This window comes from Vigna unguiculata, chromosome 3 (assembly GCF_004118075.2).
Source record: "Vigna unguiculata cultivar IT97K-499-35 chromosome 3, ASM411807v1, whole genome shotgun sequence".
NCBI lineage: Eukaryota > Viridiplantae > Streptophyta > Magnoliopsida > Fabales > Fabaceae > Vigna > Vigna unguiculata.
In genome coordinates, this window is record NC_040281.1 from 23,209,347 (window position 1) to 23,231,563 (window position 22,217).

Sequence of the window (22,217 nt, forward strand, 5' to 3'; positions counted from 1 at the left end):
AAAGCTCCAAGTCTTTATCAATTTTTTTCTGCATACTTGTTACTCTCTATTGAAGGTTCTCCTTTTCTTTTTGGAAGAGTATCTCTATGTGAGTCTTAACACTGTTGAAGATATAGGATCCATCTCTTGGTATGATGACATTCATGTTTAAGTCTGACTTTGAGCAATCACCATATGCAACATGGTTGAGGAAGATTATTACCCGGATTTCACGGTGGACTCCAAATATTCTTACCAAATTTGAACGAAGGGCTTCCAAGGGTGAAAGGATTGAGTTTGTGAGGAACATTAGGAGGAGATCCACCAGCAGAAGATTATTTGAAGCTCAAATCAATAAGAATTATAAGATATTGTATGTGATAGTATAGAGAATGATGAAAAGAAATAGAGTGAATACTCCTTTGATGGTATGCTATAATTATGGGTTTCATGGGTCGATGAATAAAGGTTGAAATGATAATCAAATATAAGATATGATTAATTATTAAGTATACGTGAAGATATCATCATTTATCATTTTGGGGATATGCTCTTAATATATCGAAATCCAAATATTTCAGGTCAAGTTGGTGATGAGATGAATTTGTTTATGAAGTGCATGAATTTGAGAAACCCATTAGGAAAAAAAAAAAAAAACACAGAGGGATTTTAACTTTGAAAATTTTAAATATTATAATTGTTGTCTTAACCTCTATTTGTTGAACATGTGATTCTTAGTTTAACCTATTATAATCATGAAACACGCGGGTAGGGATCAAGATTCCCTACACTTCAAAATAAGGTACAGTTTTAAAAAATTGTTGTCCCTGCCTCCTCATATTACGCAAACCACCTTTGCTATGAACCTTATGATTTCGCAACCTTTGCTGATATCGAATCTGAATTCTTGTGTCTAGTTAATAGCTTCAGGAGTATCCAGCGTGGTCCAGAATTATCACTCATTGTCTTCGATTGCAGAGACCTGAACCACTTTGTTCAAATTTTTCCTTAGCCCACGTGAACACTGTTAATCTGCCTCCACATGTATCACCATCTTTGTCTCTGTTGCTTACCTAATATCATTTGGCTGCATCTATTTCTCCCATGAGCTGTTTTTGGCTTCTATCGATGATGTTCCAACATTATCTTTTATATTAATATTATAATACTCGTTTAAAAATAATAATAAAAACTGGAATATATTAATGTCTTTAAATAGATCAACATGCAAGTTTGCATATAAATGGACAAACATACCAAGAGTCTAGTTCAGTGAGTTGAACAAAATGTATGAGTCTGACACACATGTTAAAATATGAATTGTTATATTCATCATCAGTTAGGAATGCTTGATAAAAAAAAAATTAAAACTAGTAGATGAAATTCTAGGTCCAAGAAATTGAATGCTAACGAGGAGAGTTTCAAATAGGATTGATTCTCCTCCGTTGGATCTTCATCAGCCTCTTCTGGCAGATGCTCTGAACCTATTTCTTTGTTAATAGTATTTAATTATAGTCTTTGTTGTTTGCTTTCAGCTGCACCCAACAACAAAAGAGAAAACCAGACAAGAAAACTCCAATTCCAATTAAAGTTACCAAACCATGGTTTCCTATTATGTTTTTATTAGTTTACAACGGGTATACCTGTCATCAAACTATCACCAATACACTCAAATCATAATCATAATGTAACTGATAACACCACCAACATGGACAAAATAAAATGGTTAAAAAAGAATAAAACAAAAAATAAAAATCACACAAATCTTGTAAAAGGCTTTCTTCCCACCCTTGCGGGCAAAGACAGTGTTGAATCCACACTCACGTTTCCTATAGATTCAAGTGTCTGAAACTTATCTGGCACCCTTTGATCCTTGCTAGAGAACCCTTTAGACCACTTGAAAGACCCTATTCCTTGTGACAATGGGAATGAGAGTCTTCTCTTAGAATCAGTACTTGTTGGAGTTCCACCAAGCCTTTCTCTAGGATTACTACTAGCACGTACTTTGGCCTTGGCAGAGAGGGTTGGAGCCATGTAGTTTGGCACTGAAAATGGGGGGCAGCTTGTGAGACTCTCATCATCCTTCAGTGGCACATCAAAGGGTGAATTGGATCCCACACCCCTTGGTCTCACAAATTTAGAGCCAGAGCCTGAAGAGTTTGCCTGAGGAGTTCTATATGGCGGTGTTCGTACCGGTTTTGAAGATGTGACTATGGTTGATTTTGTGGACTTTGGTGTGGGAGTGTCCATGTTATCAAAAGCAAAATGAGGCTGTTGTGGTCTTTGAGAGCTGGACCCGGGTCTTGGACTGGTTTTTTGCTCTGAGTATGGTCTTGGAGGTGTGAGTTGAAAATTCTTCAGCACTAGTTTTTCTTGTGGAGTTGCTGCTGCTGCTGCAGGTGCTTGTCTTTCCAACCAGTTCCACCACCAAGGAAGTCCACCTGATCTTCCATCTACCACTGGGGTGTGAGTTGATTTTGGAGTTGCTTTCCATAGCTGTTTGACAGAATCAACAAAGTTATAACATACAGAGATTTTGTCATTCCAAAGACAAAGCCGAAGAGTATAAAAAAAGTGCACAAGTCCAAAAACCGAAGGTCTAGATGAGTTGGCTTGAGCAGAAGGTCTAGATGAGCCAACCCAGGCCGAAGATCGAGCCGAATCAGACCGATCCAAAGGTTGAGCAAAATATTTTTAAAATAGAATTTGTTTTATCCAAACAAGAAATACTAAATTCAATATATTTCAATTACTAGATCCAAACCAACTATTTAAGAAATGAGCAAACTTCAATGGTAAGTAATTCAAGTACTATATATTTCAATTTTTTGGAATTGTTAAAATTCCTTATCCAAACACAAGGTAAGTGTATTTGGTTCCAAGTCTCGGATATGATTTTAAGAAACTAATAGTTATAACTCTCATCTCAAATGTGATTTCTTACTACCTAAGTTTCCAAACATGCGTGCTATTTTTGAAGAATTAAGCAACTAATGTGATCCCACTCAAAATTGGACAAAGAAAAAATATAGAAGCAATGCACAAAGTGCTTTTTTGTTTGAAGAATTAACACTCCTTTTACTTTCAAGGAAATAAAAATATCAAAGCATAAATGGAAGGTGTAGGTTGTGATTGTGAGTACCTGATGTGAATATGCAAATGCCATTGCTCTTTCTCTTTTGATGATTGCTTCTACCTTCCTCTGCAACCTTGCCTCTACTTCCTCTTTGGTCAGTAAGCTATCATCCCACTCTTCATTACCTGCTTCAGACTACACCCAAAATTCCAAATCATTAAAATCACTTTATTTGATTTACATAAAAATGAAATTGGAAATACATGCAAGCACACATTTTTAAATAAAAGGTATATACTACATTAGAATCCTCCACATATTTTCAAGTTATAGTGATTAAAATCTTACTAAGTCACTGACTTCATAACTTGAGATTGTTTGCTCCTAGGATTAGGAAGTTTGCAACAGCTATAATATGCCACCAAGAACTTTACATTTTTAAAAACTTTACTTGGTTACAAAGGAATTAGGACATAATAGTGTTACCAACCAAATGGCTCAGCTAGTCATTAAATTTGAAGATGTTAGGAGGCCTAACAATAGCTGGTAAAGTACATTGCAAGGATTGGAATAAAATCCCACTTTCACTTGGGAAAGGGTAAAGGAAAAGAGAGCTACCTACTATTGTGTACACAGTGTAAAAGACAAAAAACAAACACACAACTTTGCCATTAAGGCAACCCTACAAAGTGAAGGGCATTTGGCCTTTTAATATTGAAGTGCATAAATTAGCAAAAAGTAGCTGACATCTATAATGGGTTGAGCAAACAGGAGTTCTTGATCTTGATACTCAAGACATAGTTATTTCCTGTTACTCAGCAGTTAGCAGTTGAACTTTTTCTTTATGAACACAAGCTACATTCATTTATCCATGTTCTCAGAACAATTGCATGCTCAAGTTAGAAAGGCTTACAGTGAGTTTGCCCAAGATACTGGCTGCATCCTTATCATTCTTGAACTCAGCTTGATATCGTGCCTGGTTTTCCAACATCTGGATCCTTCGAGACTGAATCTGAGATTGAACTCGCACTAACAGTTGCATGTGTTTCATCGCGTTTACTGTCTGTCTCTTCACATTCTGTCCTCTCACTACTCCTTGGAGCCTCACCAGACCCTTCAGTGCTCTAAAACTCCTCCTTGCCTGCATTGCATTAACGTGTTACAAGGTTCATCTTTCTTTCACAAAGTATTAAATGCTTTGGAGATACACATTATCAAAAGCCTAACTTTTTGTTAAGGTGGAATGCATCAAGAACAACAAGTTATAACAAAACGTTTTCATATTTGATTTGTTACCGGTCTTTCTACTTTAATTCCTAAACATGAACCTAAGGAGACACACATAAAATTCTAGTTATGGCATTCAGAACACATGAAGGCTTACCATATAACCTCTGTAAACAGCCTGGATCTTAGTAGCTGAGGCATTCTGATGCCTCAAAGTTGGTTCTGGTCTGTAGACAACCTCCTTGTGGTGATGAGAATTCCGGAAAGATGCAGCTTTGGGAGAGGTAACTCGCGGGGAAGAAGCCCTGGGAGAAGCAGCCCTTGGAGATGGAGGCCTTGGAGAAGGAGGCCTAGGAGAAGGTGCTCTTGGAGGGACATATGGTGGAGTTTTGGGTCTCTCAGGAGGAGTGACTGGCCTTAACCCCAGTAGTTGTTGCTCCCTTTCAAAGTCCCCAAAGATTTTCTCAATACTACTTGGCTCTCTGAAGAGGGGGATGAATGAATTTGTCTCTCCATGCTTTACTTTTCCTACACTTTTCTTCTTTTCTTTTGTGCCTTTGTTATCCGCATCCTGCTGCATTACACAACATGGTTAGATATATTGCTAACAACACTGCTGCTATAACTGACTTGGAATATATTTTTCCTTCACAATTCAGTGTCACTAACTGCAAAATCATTCACTGTAATTCCAGTCACAAATGGCTAATCTTTTTGTCATCTATGGGGATACCAAAAGAAAACCATATATAGCAACAACCAAGAACAGCATACAAAATTCAATCAAGCATTTCACATATGTTACTTACCTTCCCCTTGGAGTGGTGAGTGAAAACCCTTTTGATTGCAGAAAACCAACTCCCTTTCTTTCCCATGTCAGTAGCATTACTGTCTCTTCCTGTAGCAGAAAATGAAGGCAAAAAGATCACGTCATGTGCATGCTGGTGCTATTATAGATGCAATAAATTTTCAGCTAGCTTCAAATATATAATGAATTCAGAACTTCTAAGATCAAAACCATTCAAGTAGGTGCATGTAACAAAAAGAGAAGAGACATAAGACATAATAAATATGGACTAGCATACAAGATTACAAAGAGATTCATTCATCTATAAACACACATAATTCATTCTGCTGTGACAACACTATCTAAGGCTATATATAGCAATCTATATAGGGGAAGGTAATAGCATCTTTTTTATTATAACTTTGGTACATACTATGTTTCTCTTTAGAGAGTAAAGCTTACCAGAAGGATCCCCAGCAAGGAAACAGCATCTCTAATTTATTTTCAGGCTGTTCATGGCCAACAGATAATTGAATGAATAAACAGCATATGAAATTAAATGAAAAAAAAAAACTTCATTCACCCAAGAGAATAACCCCCTTTATGCAGAGGACAGAAGAAGAAGTAAACGGTATAGGTTTTAATTGGACACTCATATCAATAAACACACCAATCTAAGGGTACACGACTATATCATTAAAGGTACACAGAAAGAGTATGGAGCATATGATGAGGACATGAGTTCATATCACTATAATCTAAATTAAGAAAAAGAAGGAAACTTTCAACTGAAAATGAAAGCAAACGTATAAAGAAAGCTGAATTGTCAAAATTAAACACCAAAAAGAAAGAGGAAAGAGAATTCTGTTCTAGGAATCAAGGAAAATCGAGAAGAAAGAAAATCCTACATGATCTGTGAAATGGAAGCTTAGTCAATTCAGAAAAAGAAGAAGAAGAAGAAGAAAGAAAGACCAAGTTGTGAACATGACAGAGAGGAAACGAGTTGTTCTCCTACAGTTTCAAGAAAAACGAGAAAACATAGGCTTCTGACAAACTCGGTAGTGTAGATTATGTTAGGAGGATCCCGAGGCGAGGTCAGTTAGTGCCATGTTGATGAAAATTAAGAAGCAAAAGGAAGAATCATAAGTCAGAGAAGTGGATGCCCTTAAGATTTATGAGATAACCATAATAACTAACAGATTTATCACAACCTCAAAAGCAAAATCTTGAAAATACATTAATAAAACAAAAACACAAAACACAAGGATCATAGAGAAGATACCTTGTTTTTTGTTGGCAGAGGTTGCTAGAGAAGAAAAGTGGTGTAACAGGCACAGAAGAGTGCAAAGAAAAGAGGGTACCCTCTCTCAACCTCTTTTTTTCTAGCCTCCCTCCCCTTTCCAGCACCACATGATTCTTCCTCCTTGCCTCAAATATCTCTCTCTCTCTCTCTAGAGCTCAGAATCCAATTCTCTTAGGCTGTGTGAAGTTACTTACTTTTCCTCCAGCCACCTTTCACCTTTTGTGGGATTTATAATTTTCTTTGTTTTGTGGGACTTATAATTATAATTTTTCTTTTGGTTCCATGATGCATGATGATGAGAGAAGGAGAAAGAAGGGCTTGGTTGGCCACTTTCTCACTCAATGTGGACAACTTCAACCAACTTTACTTCAATGGGAAGACTATGTGGACACCTACAAAAGAATTACATGCCACTTATTATAAACGGTTGAGTTTGGTACCATGCTCTTTATTTCTTCTTCCTTATTAATTCTATTATAACTTCCATTATTGCCACCTTACCAACATTTTCATCTCCTCTGTTATTTTTAGATCTGACAAATATACTGCGTTGCAAATTAAAAAGCTTGGACTTTTATTTATGGCCCTGCCATCTAGGTGTGCCCTTCTCAGAACACTCTCATCCATACCACGCTTCCTTTCAGACACTGCAACACACGCGCTTACTTTTTCAAATGCTTGCTGATATATATCCGTTGAAATAGAAGAAATTGGAAAAAGGGGATTTTTGAGCTTTGCATTGCATCTCAAGAAGTACTGAAAGGTTCTATCTTGTCGGATATTATTATTTGAGTAGTTGATTTGTAACATTTTCCATGAAATATGGCAGATTCATGAATAAGAAAAACACTTTTTTTTTAATTTTGAGCTGTAATTTGTGTTCTTTTATTTTGATCCCTGCATGATGATCATGATGATGATGATGATGATGGTACCCCTCAGTGCTGTGGTTAAGAAAATAAAATTATTGAAATCATTGTTTGAAGTGGGATATGAATCTAAACAAGTGTGGTTACGTGTTTGTTTTGGCAAACCTTAACTACTTGTGTTCTGTTGAAAATTGTGTAATGTTAAGAATTAAAGGGCACGTTAAAGTTTGGAAAAGTCTTGGTTTGGCTAGAGTCAAAACCAGAGAGGCAGGTAGATTTTAAAAGGGGAATGGTGATTTAACTATCGACTGATGCAGGATGGACCACCTTAAAAATATTCTTTGTTTTATGATTGCTTAAGTTTTTTCACAAATATTTGTCGTTCATACAGTCAACTATTTAACCTGTAAAATGTGGACTTCAAAATATGCAGTGAATTTAAATATTTTTCTCCTTTTGTTAAAAATAGAGGTTTAGTTGTATTCCGATCAAAACCCTGAAAATTATTAGAGATTGTAAATAGATGCTTTAGGATGTCAGTGGAGAAAGTAAAGTAAAATGAATTTAAATATCAAAAGTGGGAATATATTTATATAGTTTAAACTTTTTTCATAAATTTTTATATTTTTAATTAATTTTTTATTTATTATGTACTCAAATTTTATATTATTAATTTAAATCTTTTTGTTAATTAGGTTAATGTGACGGTTATTTTATTTATTACGTATAAAAATAATAGTCATATTATCTATTTAATGAAAAAATTAAATGACAAATACTATCTAAAATATATAAAAATTTTGAATAATAAAAAAAAAATATAATAGAAACTCAATTATAAATATTTAAATTTATAAAAATTAACATTAATTAAATTAAAATAGAATGCAAATTAAAAATATTTCGTTAAAGAAAAATAAATAAATAAAATATACGAAAAATAATGGAGTAAATTATATTATTTTTTTAAATTATTTCTCTCATTTTTTTTTCTGTCACCAGAATTTCATCTTTTATTCACTCATTCTCTTTTATCTTCCTAAGAAAAGTAGGTGCGAAGAAATTACAAGGAGTTGAAGACAAATATTGAAACAGAAAAAGGTTGCTGGTTTTTCTTTTGCCTAGAGAGTTATCCAGCAATTATTACAAGGTTGAGATCAAATGATGAACTCAGTACACTAATTTATATATACAAGTTTACCTATGTAAAAGGGTCTTCAGTTATATATATCACATAACTTTTTCTTTTTTTTAATTTTCATAGTATTTCTGTTTTTCTTTTTTTTAATTTTCATAGTATTTCTGTTCAACGCAAGACTTTTTTAAAAATTTATTTTTAATAATACTTTTCTTTAAATTTATCAGAATATAACTATTTTAAAGATAAAAATTATTTTTTATTTTTATAATATTTAAACTTTATATCATGTTAATATATTTTAATGAAAAATTTTTATTAAATTTAATTCTTAAGATGTGAGTAAGCTAGAATTATAGTTTGGTTTATTTTAAAAAAACTCTAATATTAAATATATGTTAAATCTTGTATTTATTTTTGAGAAAATATATTTTAATGAAATTTTTTTATAAAATTTAATTCTTAAGATGTGAGTAAGCTAGAATTATAGTTTGGTTTATTTAAAAAAACTCCAATATTAAATATATTTTAAATCGTGTATTTATTTTTGAGAAAATATATGTTAATGAAAAAGTTTTATAAAATTTAATTCTTAATATGTGAGTACGTTTAAGATGATAACGAGCATATAAGTTATCAATCTCATACTAAAAAATTCATCTTTTTACTCATTTTGTAGAAAATAGGATTTTAAAAGTGATATTGGTTTAAATATAATAAGACTCGATTATTTTAATATTAAAAAGTTTTAGTATAAAAAAAATTATTTTAAACGAGTTTTACTATTTTTTAATATCAAAGACCACAAGGATGATTCTCTTGGCGAACTCTTCCTTTCTGTCCGATCAGTTTCTTCATCCATGTAAGTTAAACTTTTGCTTATTTTTTTGTGGGTCATCTCTATTTTGGCTTGCATGCCATCTTTCTTTTGGTTGCATATGTCATTTAAGTTATCAATATGACTCTTTGTTGATCAACTAATTACCTTTGTGATGTGTCTATGTGTAGATAGAGCATCCTGTTAAGCTAAAGGTGTTGAGTTGTCTTAGGGTTGTTTGTGCAGTTTGTCAAGTAAGGAAAGCTATTTGTTGTCTATGGCAAAAATTGATGGTTGCATGTTGATGCTTTTAAATTAAGAAACAAGATTAATTGTCATTGATGAATTTTAATATAGCATGTATGATGGTTGTAATCTAGTATGATGATTGATATTGGCATGTTTGTGATTGATTCAGTTTGCTAATTATCATTAATTGTATGAGTGATTTTAGTATGTAAATTGTTTAATCAGTCTTGTTTGATTGGTTGATTGATTATGAAGAAATTTGGGAAAAGGTAGGATTTGAGTCATTGATCAAATTGGTACCAACTCCTATGATTTAACGACTATCTTAGACCAATACCCAAAGGAGGAGTACCAATTTGAGTTATGAAACAAGTCCTTATTTCCAAATAACCTTAAATTGAGATTGTTGATATCTGATACAACGTTGAGCCTCACCATGACAACGTTAAGCGCTAGTTTTTACGAGCTGATTGACGCTAAGCCTCACCATGGCAACACTGAGCACTAGTTTTTACGAATTGATCAGTGTTGGGTGCCACTTTCTGGTGTTTGGGCGCTACCCAAATTTTCAACATTGCGTCCTCTTGGCAAAATGGAGATTCTTGCTTCATTAACCGTCAAATCAAGCTGAAATTTTGACAACTAATCATAGACACATGAATATTCACTTTGACCAGTGGGATCTTTGTTTTGGAGTATGTGGTTAGAGAATGGTTTTCATTGTTTGGATATACTTTATATATGAGGTCGTTTGCCTTGTTTTCTTGTTTTTGTTGTTTTGGTTACTTTGGACATTTTGTGTATGCTTGAACTGAATTCTATAGTCTTTATTGCTATAAATTGAATTGAATATATGGTTATGAGCATAAGCTGTGTTGTTGATGAAAGAGTATGAAGGAGGACTTCTAAGTGGTGTTATTTTAGTGTATACATTGACATAAGGATTCATTTTGGTTTATATCCTTTCTCTAATAAACATTCACACTCAAGTAGAATGAAGCGGGTTATGTGGTGAAGAGAAGAAGGATGTCCTAGCCACTATACTTGATCAAGTCTTGTACACAAAGGGAATTTACCTTGTGAGTGGTTGGGTGATAACCCCTTAAGGCCAAACTCTATAGAGTTTGGGAACCACCGCATGTGCAGGCTATAAGATCCGCTAAATTTAAATTAATTAAATAAATGATTAATTAATAAATGCGGGTAGTGAGAGCCTTTATGACATTTAATGTTGGTTGTTGTGATGTGGAAAAGTACTAGCACAAATAAGTGAGTACTTTGTGGTGTTGAGAGGACTTAGGTTCAAGTCCTACATATACCAATTATGTATTATTTAATTTATTACTATTTTAATAATGTGTTGGATCATGATAAGTGATAATATAATCCTATATTTATAGAAATTATCATGAAACATGAATAGGTTGAATGGTTGTGCATTAAGTTGACATTGGCATGGTTATGTGTTCAAATCTTGGTAGGCCCAAAATTAAACTCTCTTTTTGCTAATTTTCTTTTTGGGGACTGCGTAAATGATCATGAAATAGTTATTGAATGACCATTAAGCTAAGGTTAATGCCAATTTTCGTTTTTGGCCATTAACCACAATTAAGATCCAAATTAAAAAGGAAAATTAAGGAAAAGATAAGAGTTTTGATTACTATTAGGTGCCTAATTGGCCAAGGATGTAACTAATGTGTCTAAGTGTCGAATAGGCTGGCATGAGCTTGAAAAGAATAACTGAATAATGACAAATTAGGTTTATATTAAGGATTTGGGAAAGGGTATACTATTGGTCATTAGAGTTGATAAGGATGAATGTATGAGCTGGTATACTTGGGACAACCTAAAGCTAATGGAAAGCAACTGGGACAAGATATGATAATTGTAGGCAGTGATAGCCATAGTTAGCTAAGTATCTGGGTTATGATAAGTGATGAGGTAATGAATGGTGTGTAAGAAACTCAACAGGCTGTGAAAAATCAGTACCTTACATTGTATTGGTATAGCGCCTGACGGTAAAATTGAATCCGTCAGGCGATAGCTACAAAAAGAGTGGGCTCTGGAACAGAGTGGCGCCTGGCGGTGAGGATGATTCCGCCAGGCGGTTCAGAGGCGTGTTTTGCCCAACGATAACGCATAGATCAGGCCTATGTTTTGCTTGCTTTGGATGTGTGTGGTCTACAAGGCTTTGATGATATCTCAAAGGTCGGCATGTTGTTCCTTGAGTTGTGGCTCAGAATGTATCCCTTGAGTTGTGGCTCGGGATAAGGGTTAAGCACGTGGCATTCCTTAAGTTGTGGCTCGGAATGGCATCTCTTGAGTTGTGGCTCGGGATGGCGGATGAACACGAGGAACTCTTGAGTTGTGGCTCGGGTTGGCGAGTGTTGTCGGTGTGAGTGTGTGTGTGTTGTGGCACGTACGGATGGGTCCACTGAGATTGCCCTCCTCAGTATCAATCTGACGAGTTTGGTAGTCTTGGGACGTTACGAAGGTTATTCGTATTGGGAACTCCACCTGGCGTTACGAAGTGTGGTCCGTTGCATGGTTTCCTGCACGTGTTACACTAGTTGTGGTTGGTAGGTGTGGCATCAAGACATCTTGAGGTATTCGTCAAAAGACGTAGAAGACATGTAACATGGTGTTGGCCATATGACATGAAATCAAAGGATGGAATTCCTTTGGTGTGCTTATATTGATATATATATATATATATATATATATATATATATATATATATATATATATATGTGTGTGTGTGTGTGTGTGTGTGTGTGTGTGTGTGTGTGTGTGCGTGTGTGTGTATGTGTGTTTTATATGTATGATTGTTTCATTGTTATCTCACCCTATCTGCTTGTGTTTGGTGATGATCGTGTACGTGGTACATGGGAGCAAATGATGTTGCATGTGGATCTAGTGAGGCATAAAGTTGGAGCGGGCCTAGTCTGGGAGAAAAGATTTATCCGATGTTTTTAAGTTTATAGGTTTTAATTGATTTGTAAACTTTCATATTATTAGACTCTAATTATATAATTGAGTTTTATATAATTATGGATTTGAGGTATTTCATAAAGACGTAATAAAGTTTTTAAATTTCCGGCATTTTTGGGAAATGATATTTCAATAAATGAAGTTTATTTATTATTTCTTTATTTTATTATTTAAATTTGTAATATCCGGTTGGGATGTTACATAGGCCATCAGGGGATTCGATGTTAGTTGCATGTATTCGGATAATTGAGTTTAGTGTCAACTGCTTGTGTGATTATAGATATAAATATGTTATATACCATGTTTGTAGGTTTTTGGCATGATATCAATATATGTATGAATATTTCTTGTGTAAACTAGCTTACCTTATTGTGTGTTTTGTGTCTTCTTATGTTGTTCGTCTCTTCTTTTGTGATGATCACCTATTTGGTGGGAGCATATGAAGTTGCAGGTGTAGAGGCACCTCTGGTGGATGAGGAGCTATCAATTAGTGTAATGGAAGATCTCGAGGAATTTTAGTAAGTAGTTAGTTTTGTATAGAGTTTGCTTGTTGGTTTAGTTTAAATGTATAGATGATATATTTTTATAATATTATCTTTTGTAAGACTGTATTAATATACTTTATACATTGGATTACATGTTTTGAATATTATAATGAGGCATTCTATTTTATTAGTTTTAAGCTGCTAAAATGAGATGTTACAGATATCATTTTAGAAAATACCCACAAGCTCTTTTAAATCCACAGATATTTAAAGAATATTTTATAGATTTTTAAAATGAAATCCAAATAAGATTTAAACAACAAAAATTATAAAAGGGAACAATGCATTCATGAAATAGTAAACCTAAAGATTCATTAAAATTGTTCCATGAATACACATCAATCATTATGGTCCAAGTAAAACACTCGTAACATACATTTCATCAAACACAAGTAAAAACACCCATACATTCCATCAAAAACACCGTGTGTGGTTCAACCAACCACAAATAGTGTAAAAATAAACCAATATATTCCACATAATCAACTTAGAATCAAACCCAGTTTTCTTTAGCTAGAGAATTCATATACTCCTCGTGTGGAGTCTCGGTTTTGATACTTGCGTGATATTATAATACTTATCCCTAACTCATTAATGGGCAAATACTAATTTATCTGGCACTCGTTGTCCGTGAGTACCATGAATCCATTTATTATTCATGATAGATTTTACTTGTGAATATCCACGGGTATGAGTATTTGTGTCATCTCTATGTCATAATTATAGTTTCAAAAGTATGGTTACTTTTTTAAAGCAGACTAATATTAAAAATATGTTAAATCTTGTATGTATTTTTGTGGAAAAAAATATATAATAGACAAGAATAAAAGATTAAATTGTATGTTAAAAGTTTGTATAATTATAGTAAGATTAATATTTAATTCAAACCGTCAAAAGTTATTTTAAGTGGATAAATTTACTATCAATATATTTTTGTAAACTTAATTAAAAAGACTTTCTTTCTTTAAAGTTGGGAGACAATTCAATAACATGCTATCAAAAAGTGTTTAATGTAAAGAGATATTTTGTGTTTGATATATTTATATCAATTTATCGGTTAACTAACACTAAGTCTAGTTTTTAATAAATTTCTATTCAGACTATCATTGCAAATAAAATATGAGTATTTTTTGGATATCAATCACTCTTGACTAAACAACATTGTATTATTTGAAACACAATCACTTTTGATCAAACAATTGACTATTATTTGGAAGACAATCATTCTTGACTAAACAACCGAGTACTATTTGAAACATAGTCAGTCCTAACTAAGACTAAGTATTGTTTGTAATATGACCTCTTCTAGTTAAACAACCTAATATTATTTGAAGTGCATTGACTTATGTTAAGATTAAGTATTGTTTATAATGCAATCACTCTTGGCTAAATAGTTAAATACTCTTTAGAACATAATCACTCCCAGTTAAGACACTTGGTTACTAAACTAAAGAACACAATAATGGTTTATCAACGAGCTATGTTTGCGGTTAAGATATTAACATTAAAATTATGCATAACTTTGTAAGTTTGTCAGTTTTCTTCTTTGAAGATATTTTTTATATATAGAGAGAGGTAGAATAAAAAGTAGTACTAAATCCTTTTACAATTGTTGTGATACAAAGAGAAGTTCTTCGTTCTTCAACTCCATTTATTCTCATATACGTTGAGGGTTGCATTAAATCCTCACCATGTACCATTGAATGCATAATTCTATTTGAATGAATGTTCTAATAATTAGCAAGAGTTATGATCAGGCCGCAATCAAATTACTTTTATCTCATCTATAAGACTTCAATTAACTCCTAAATACAACACTTTCAACTTCAATCAACGGTTATCGAAGTCAAATCCAGACAGTTTGAACTAAATGTGGAGTCAAGTCAGCCCATGTCAATAGTCAATTCGAGTCAGTCTGAGCCCATATCCAAGTTGAATCGCCCTAGGTCAAAGGTCAAGACGAGTCATCTGACCTAAAGGTTCATATAGGGCAAAGGTCGATCCTAGTCGACCTAGGTCGAAAGTCGAGCTAAATAAGCAGGTATGAAGGTTGACTTGAGTTCAATCAGGCCAAAGATTAGGCCAAGTATTAGGTCAAAGGTTGAATTAAGTCGACTTAGGGAAAAGGTTAGTCATAGTCAATCCAGCCAATAGACGAGCCAAGTCACTCATACCCATATTAGAGTCAAGTCAGCCTAGGTGCACAATCAAGCCAAGTCGACCCTGGTTGAAGGTCAAGATGAGTTTGTCTTGATCGAAGGTCAAGATGATTCAGCTTGAGTCATGGGTGGAGACACGTCAACCAAGGCAACAGGTTGACATTGGCAACTTAGGTCGAAGATTGACACAAACCAATCTAGTTAAAAGGTTGAGACAGGCATAGTCCGAGCAAAAGGTCAAGATGAGCTGACTTGGTTCAAAGTTAAACGTGTTGGCCTAGGTTGAAGGTCAATAAGAGCTAATTAGGGGTGAAGGTCGAGATAAGGTCAACCTAGTTGAAGGTAAAAACGGGAAGATCCAAGGTGAAGGTTGAGACAAGTTGGCCTGGTTCATGTGTTGAGATAGACAAGCTATGTCGAAGGTCGGTTCATCCCAATCCCAAGATCCATACTAGTTATCGTAAGTCAAAGGTCGACATAAGCCAACCCAATCAAAAGGTCGAGATGGGTCAGCTCAGGTCGTCTAAGGCTAAAGGTCGAGCCAGTTTGAGACGATGGTCGAGCCTTGTCAATCTGATCAAAGGTCGACACGTGTCGACCCCAATTGAAGGTTAGCCCAAGTCGAAGGTTGACAATAGCAAGTATAAGCACAAGGTTGATACAGGCCGACCTAGGAAAAAGGTCAAGACGGGCCAACACGGGACAGGCTGATTTGGGTTGAAGGTCAAGGTGGGTTGACCCATATTGTTTTGGGTCGAAGTTAGAAACGAGCCAGTTTGGGCCATTTAGGGTTGAAGGTCAAGATAGGCTGGTCTAGGTTATTTGAGACCGAAGGCCGAGACGGACCAGTTTAGGTCGTTTGGATCAAAGGTCGATTCAGGTAGGGGTGACAATGTGGGTTGGGTCGGCTCGTTTAGGATAAAAAGTTTAGCCTGCCTTGCATTAGTGAGGACTTGGATGATAAATTGATAATTCAACATTTCTATTATATTCGTATTTGTACTTTGACATACATAATGTATTCTTCAAATTTTAGCACATTCAAAAATACATAGCACTTTTTTCCACTCATACAAGAATTTGTAACATTTATATAGAAATCCAAAAGGAAAGTAACCAACATACACAAGTGCAAGTTTTTTTTATGTGGGTCACAGGCCAGCCCGTGCGGGTTGCAGGTTATGTGGGCTAGGTCTTTACAGGCGAACGAGATCAATATCTTAGTCCGCCCCACGTTTTTTGGTAAGCTTAAGGGCCAACTGGCCAACTTACCGGACCAAACCCACATTGCCACTCCTAGATCCAAGCCATCAAGAATCAAAGGTTGAGATGGACCAGCCTGGGACGAAATTTGAGACATGTAAGGTTAGGACAAAGGTCAAGCCTTTTGATTCCTATCAAAGGTCAAGCCAAGTTGGCTTAGGCCAATGTTTGGGCCAAGTCGGCCCAATCCAAATGTTGAAGAGAGTCAGTTTGGGCAAAATGTAGTGCTTAGTGAACCTGTGCCATAGTTGATTCGAGTCAGCCTAAGTTTATATTCCAACTAAATCACCTTGAGTCGAGGGTCAAGACTAACCAACTATAGTCGAAGGTCAAGACAAGTCGTCTGAACTGAAAGTCTATCAAGAACAAAAGTCGAACCTAATCTATCGGAGACAAAATTTAAACTAAGTAAGTAGATCGAACATTGAGTTAAGTTAATTTGTACCGAATTTAATACTTTATCAATAACATATGTAAGTTATTTTGTATTTGTTGTCATCAGACATTTATCATTATGAGACAAAGCATTACATCTTTTATAATGTGATAATAAAACATATTCTTGTTTTAACATCAGTTATAAACACTTGATCAAGATTACACGAAGTTTCTTTGACATTTTCTCTGACCATCTTAAATATATAAGAATACATGAAATAGTAAATTGTGAGTCATGCTGATCCCCTGAAGAAAGGGAGAGAAGGAAGGGTAATGTTTTGGTTTGACCAAGGGCAGGGTCGGTATGAACCCAAAAGCGCCGTGTGGAAAAATCTTCGCTCGGCTTTTGTTTTCGCACCATCCAATGCTCCATCCTTATCACATCAAACAATACTATTATAATAAAGGATTAATCAACATTTATCAATTTCAATATTAACCAATTACGGTGATCATCTTTCAACTATAAAAACAAAAAAGATTAATCAGGTTCTTGAACCATTCTTGTGATTTGCATCCTTAATTTTTTATCAATTTTTGCTATTGAATGTCTGAAAATTAGTTTATGTTTGATAGAAATAACAAAAGTTGGAACAGTTTTATTCTTTTAACAACCCTATTAACAAATTATGGAAGATTAAGGATTTCTTTAGTGTGGATACCTAATTAATAAATTTCAAACTCTTTTACCAACTAAAATATTAAACATAAATATAATAATATATGTTTAGAAAATAAAAACAATAGCAAATAATTGCTAAACTAATGCTATTGTCCCTGGTTAATTTTGAGTGCAACTTATGGATTACTAATGATGAAAATCTTTTCAATAATAAATATAAATATAGTTAAGTTAAAGAATATTAAGTATTAAGTTGAAAGTTTCAAGCACGAAGACATAAAATTGGAGCCAATTCGCCTATTGCTTTAGTTTCACGCTGACGTATTGAACGCGAAAAATGGCCATAAAGTTGAAAAGCAAATATGAAAATTAAGGGTAACTTTGGTTCAACATCGGACATCATAAATAAGAATTAATTATTTCTTATTTAACATAAATTTTTTTTATATTTTAATTAATTTTAGAAATCAAACTGATTTTGTATTAAAAAATCAATTTTAATTAATTTTACTTTAATTTGATGCAGAATCAAACTCGCATTAAATTATTCTTTTAATTCAATACTTCATAATTTATCCTTTATATATTGATTACAACAATATATTTACAGAATTGATGTTGTGAAAAATTTATATTCAGTTTTATAATAAATAAAAAAAACTCGTTTAGTTGCCGCAAAAATATGTTTGTACTTATTGTGTGAACTTGTTTTATTACTTTTAATAAAAAAAATTATGTATTGATCACATACGAATAATAATTATTTTTTAAATTGAAAATTTGATGAAAATGTATATATTTATCTTATTTTTATTTTCATATCCATTTCTATATTAATTTTAATTTTAAATTACTAAAGTATGCATAATTTATCAGGTAAGATAAACAATTTATATTCACTAATTTTCTTGATTGCTTTTCATTTGGAAAATTTTTATTTTTTCTTTTGTCACAACTTTTTGTTTTCCGTTAATTTTGTACTTTACTTATTTAATATTTAGAAAGTTCACATAGATCTATAAAATACTTTTCTCTCATTAGTCTTCATATTATATATATATATATATATATATATATATATATATATATATATATATATATATATATATATATAAAATTCAATTTCATTATATTATATTATATTTTAAGAAATATAAACTTCAATTTTAATCAAATAATATTTAAGAATACTTCAAACTACATATAGTCTTCTTTTTAATAATTTTATTTATTGATTATTATTTTCACATGAGAATATTTAATTATTATAATTTCATGAATGACGAAAAATTTAGAATGTTTGTCTTTACTCTGAATTCTTAATAATAACGTGTTTACTTTGTTTTGATTTGAATTTTTTTTATAAAAAGTTTATTTAATAAAAATAAGTACGGAAGTGAATTGAATGCACGAGAAGATAAAAATAAAATAAAAATTTGATACACTATTGTATATATAAACAGTGATGTAGATGATCTATAGATAGAGAATAAATATGAGATAGTCAAATTCATACTTCCAACTCGCATCCTAATTATACCTACAATATCGAAAATAAGAATCTTTAATTCACTAAACCGAAGAAGAAGAAACTAGAAAAAGATCAAAGAAAACGATATATTCACCAAGTGTAGTTTCTAAATGTGGTTCCACGTCGTCATATATCATCGACGAAAAGTGTGAGTTAAATTATTAACCTCACAAATTAATTAGTTTTAATTTATAATATCATAAAAGCTTTGTGTTCTTGCAAAAGTTTTTAATAATTTTACAAACATGACATCTTAAATGGATGTAAATGTATATTCAACATCGCCGATTTTAAATTATTTTAATGTTATTTTTGGATTCAGGGAAATACGATTGGTGTTGATACAAAACTGAATATCCACATTATTTGGATCGATTAATTTACAGCAATTTATAAGTGTTGATTTGTGAATAATCTTTTTCAAAGATCACCCGCAAAAATAAAAAAAAAATAAAGCAAAAATATGCAACAAATATAAAAATACTCGTTTGATCCTCAAATTGTAAATCATAAAAACTACAAAAAATTCTGAAATTAAAAACAAAAGTTAAAAATAAAAAATATAGTCAAAATTAAATTGTAAAAATAAACCAAATCGATTCACTCTTCTCACAAAATCAACCATAATTACCTATAATCGATTCAATTATACAAATATAAAATAAATCAATATATATATATATATATATATGAAGAATTGATTTGTTTTATATATAAATATATATATATATATAATAATTATATATGTATATTATAATAATAATTGCATTTTTTTTCTTTTAGTACAGTTTGTATCAATTTTCATTGACTAATAAAGATAGTTCAGTAAAATTGTTTAACTCATTGAATTATTAACTTTTTACTTTTTTTTAATCCTTCTAAAGAACTTAAATATCGTTATTAATATGTTGTTAATAAGAACACATTTTGGATTCCCTAAAAAACGTCCATTAATTGAACTTGAATAAAAAAACACATGTCTAATTAATTCCTAAAACCAAAAACTTAACAACACTAAATTAGTGTCCTATTTAATAGTTTTTAAAATATTAAACATAATATTATATAATTACAAGATAAGGGGCGAAATAAAATACATAAATATTAATATAGTCCTCTCATTTAATCAAAATTAAAATTAAATTACGAGATATAATACACATAGATACAGACATACATACACACACAGACACACAGACACACACATACAAACAAACACACAGAGACAGACACATATACAGAGAGACACAAACACACACACACAGGGAAACATAGACACCCAAACATAGACACACAAACACACACAAAGAAATAGATATATAGACACACACACAAACAGACATAGAAAGACAAACACACACAGACACATAAATAGACACACACACACAGAGATAGACAAACACAGATATACACAACCACACACATAGACACACACATAAACACAGACACAGAAACACACACAAACACACAGACACACACATAGACAAACAAACACAAACACACACACACAACCACACAGACACACACAGACAAACTTACACACATAGACACACACACACACACATACACATACATATACACACATAGACACACACAGACACACACAAAGACAAATACACACAAATAAACACACAGACACACAGACACAAACAGACATACAGACACACAGAAACACACACACACACACACGCTCACACTGACACACAAACACACACACACACACACACAAAGAGATGCACACAAACACACACATATACATAGACACACACATACACATACACATAGCACACACGGACACATACACACACAAACATAGAGAAACACAAACACAAAGACACACAAACACACACAGACACACATATACATAGACACACACACACAGATAGACATACATATAACACACACAGAGACACAGACACAGAGAAACACAGACACACACACATACACAAAGAAACACAAACACACACATAGACATACAAACACACATAGAGAGAGAGAGACACACACACACACAGAGAGAGAGAGAGAGAGAGACATAGTGTACACACACACACCCAAAGGAATCAGCGAACATGTGTTCAGGTTTTGATTCACACACACACCCAAAAGAATCAGCGAACATGTGTTCAAGTTTTGATTCACTCGCTTAGTTTCATCCAATTCACTTGCACAATCTAACGTAAATTAAAATAGAGAACCTTCAACTCACGTGAAGTTATTTTTCCATCACATAATACATACCAGACAAATTATAAAATGTTAGAAATTTCAACTTATAAAATGTTGAAATTTCAAATGAAGCCCATATAATATCCAAAAGTTAATGTCACATAGATAATAAGAGTAATAGATTTGAACCAAGCCTTAATTGGACATCACAACAAACATTCCAATACAATCATATCGCCTTTTAAAATAACCAATTAAGTACAAATGGTTAAGGTCTTCTCAAACCATTAAGTATACATCTGACTCTACTGTTTGCCCGATTAATTAAAACACTTAAATATGCAAACATTTTCTCATAAAAAATAAACTTTTCAAACTACTGTTACCATTAACAATGCAAAACCATAAAACTGATCACCAAGATTCATGCAAAGCAATCCTAACCGAAAAATTAGAAGAAAATCATAAATGAAAACCTAACTACTTGATTGTATACTTCATTACATAACCTATGTGATGTAAAAAAAAAAGTCCTCAGAAAGGAACGTTTTTATATAAAAAATAAACATTGTTTACAAATAATATAAGGAATAGTGCAACAGACAACTTAATTGCAAACCACGTACCAATGTTTCCAACCAAAATATAAACACAATATGGACAACAGCAAAATAATTGTTTCCAAGTATATCACGAAATGTATTAATTTAGTTGTCAAAATATGAAACTTAATCAGCATCTAATATTTTTCAAAAGTCTAATTCTGTATATGAAATATCTAATACTAAGGAATGTACTAAAAAACTAACACAAAATATCTTACATTACTATGACGTGATTCCTTTAATACAAATAAACTTACACACAATTAAAACACTATATTAACAAATTAATATTTAATTATTAAAATTAAGCATTACTTTATACACATATATATTAATTTTACTATTAAAAATTTACCCAACTTATAAAAAGAAAGAAACAAAGCAAAGATGCCTCTCTTCTATCCTATGGCAGTACAATAACATCTCTTATAGACTTTTCAGTTTTCATT

The 22,217-nt window shown here is 32.6% G+C and overlaps 1 protein-coding gene across 4 annotated transcripts; it reads right to left on the minus strand.

The window, feature by feature from the left end:
• Nucleotides 1–1,542: 1,542 nt before the first annotated feature.
• Nucleotides 1,543–6,662, minus strand: LOC114176810 (protein IQ-DOMAIN 14-like). 4 transcript variants are annotated; one of them, XM_028061976.1, is made up of 7 exons: nucleotides 6,352–6,662; nucleotides 5,532–5,578; nucleotides 5,092–5,180; nucleotides 4,440–4,853; nucleotides 3,969–4,196; nucleotides 3,122–3,250; nucleotides 1,543–2,475 (listed from the first exon to the last, which is right to left on the minus strand). In XM_028061976.1, the coding sequence occupies exons 3-7, from the start codon at nucleotides 5,155–5,157 to the stop codon at nucleotides 1,735–1,737; spliced, it is 1,578 nt and encodes a 525-aa protein (XP_027917777.1). In that variant the 5' UTR covers nucleotides 5,158–5,180; nucleotides 5,532–5,578; nucleotides 6,352–6,662; the 3' UTR covers nucleotides 1,543–1,734. The 4 variants fall into 4 exon arrangements, with proteins under 4 accessions (XP_027917777.1, XP_027917775.1, XP_027917778.1 ...); XM_028061974.1 differs by having other exon boundaries at nucleotides 4,440–4,856; nucleotides 6,352–6,657; XM_028061977.1 differs by lacking the exon at nucleotides 5,532–5,578.
• Between the last annotated feature and the right edge of the window lie 15,555 nt (nucleotides 6,663–22,217).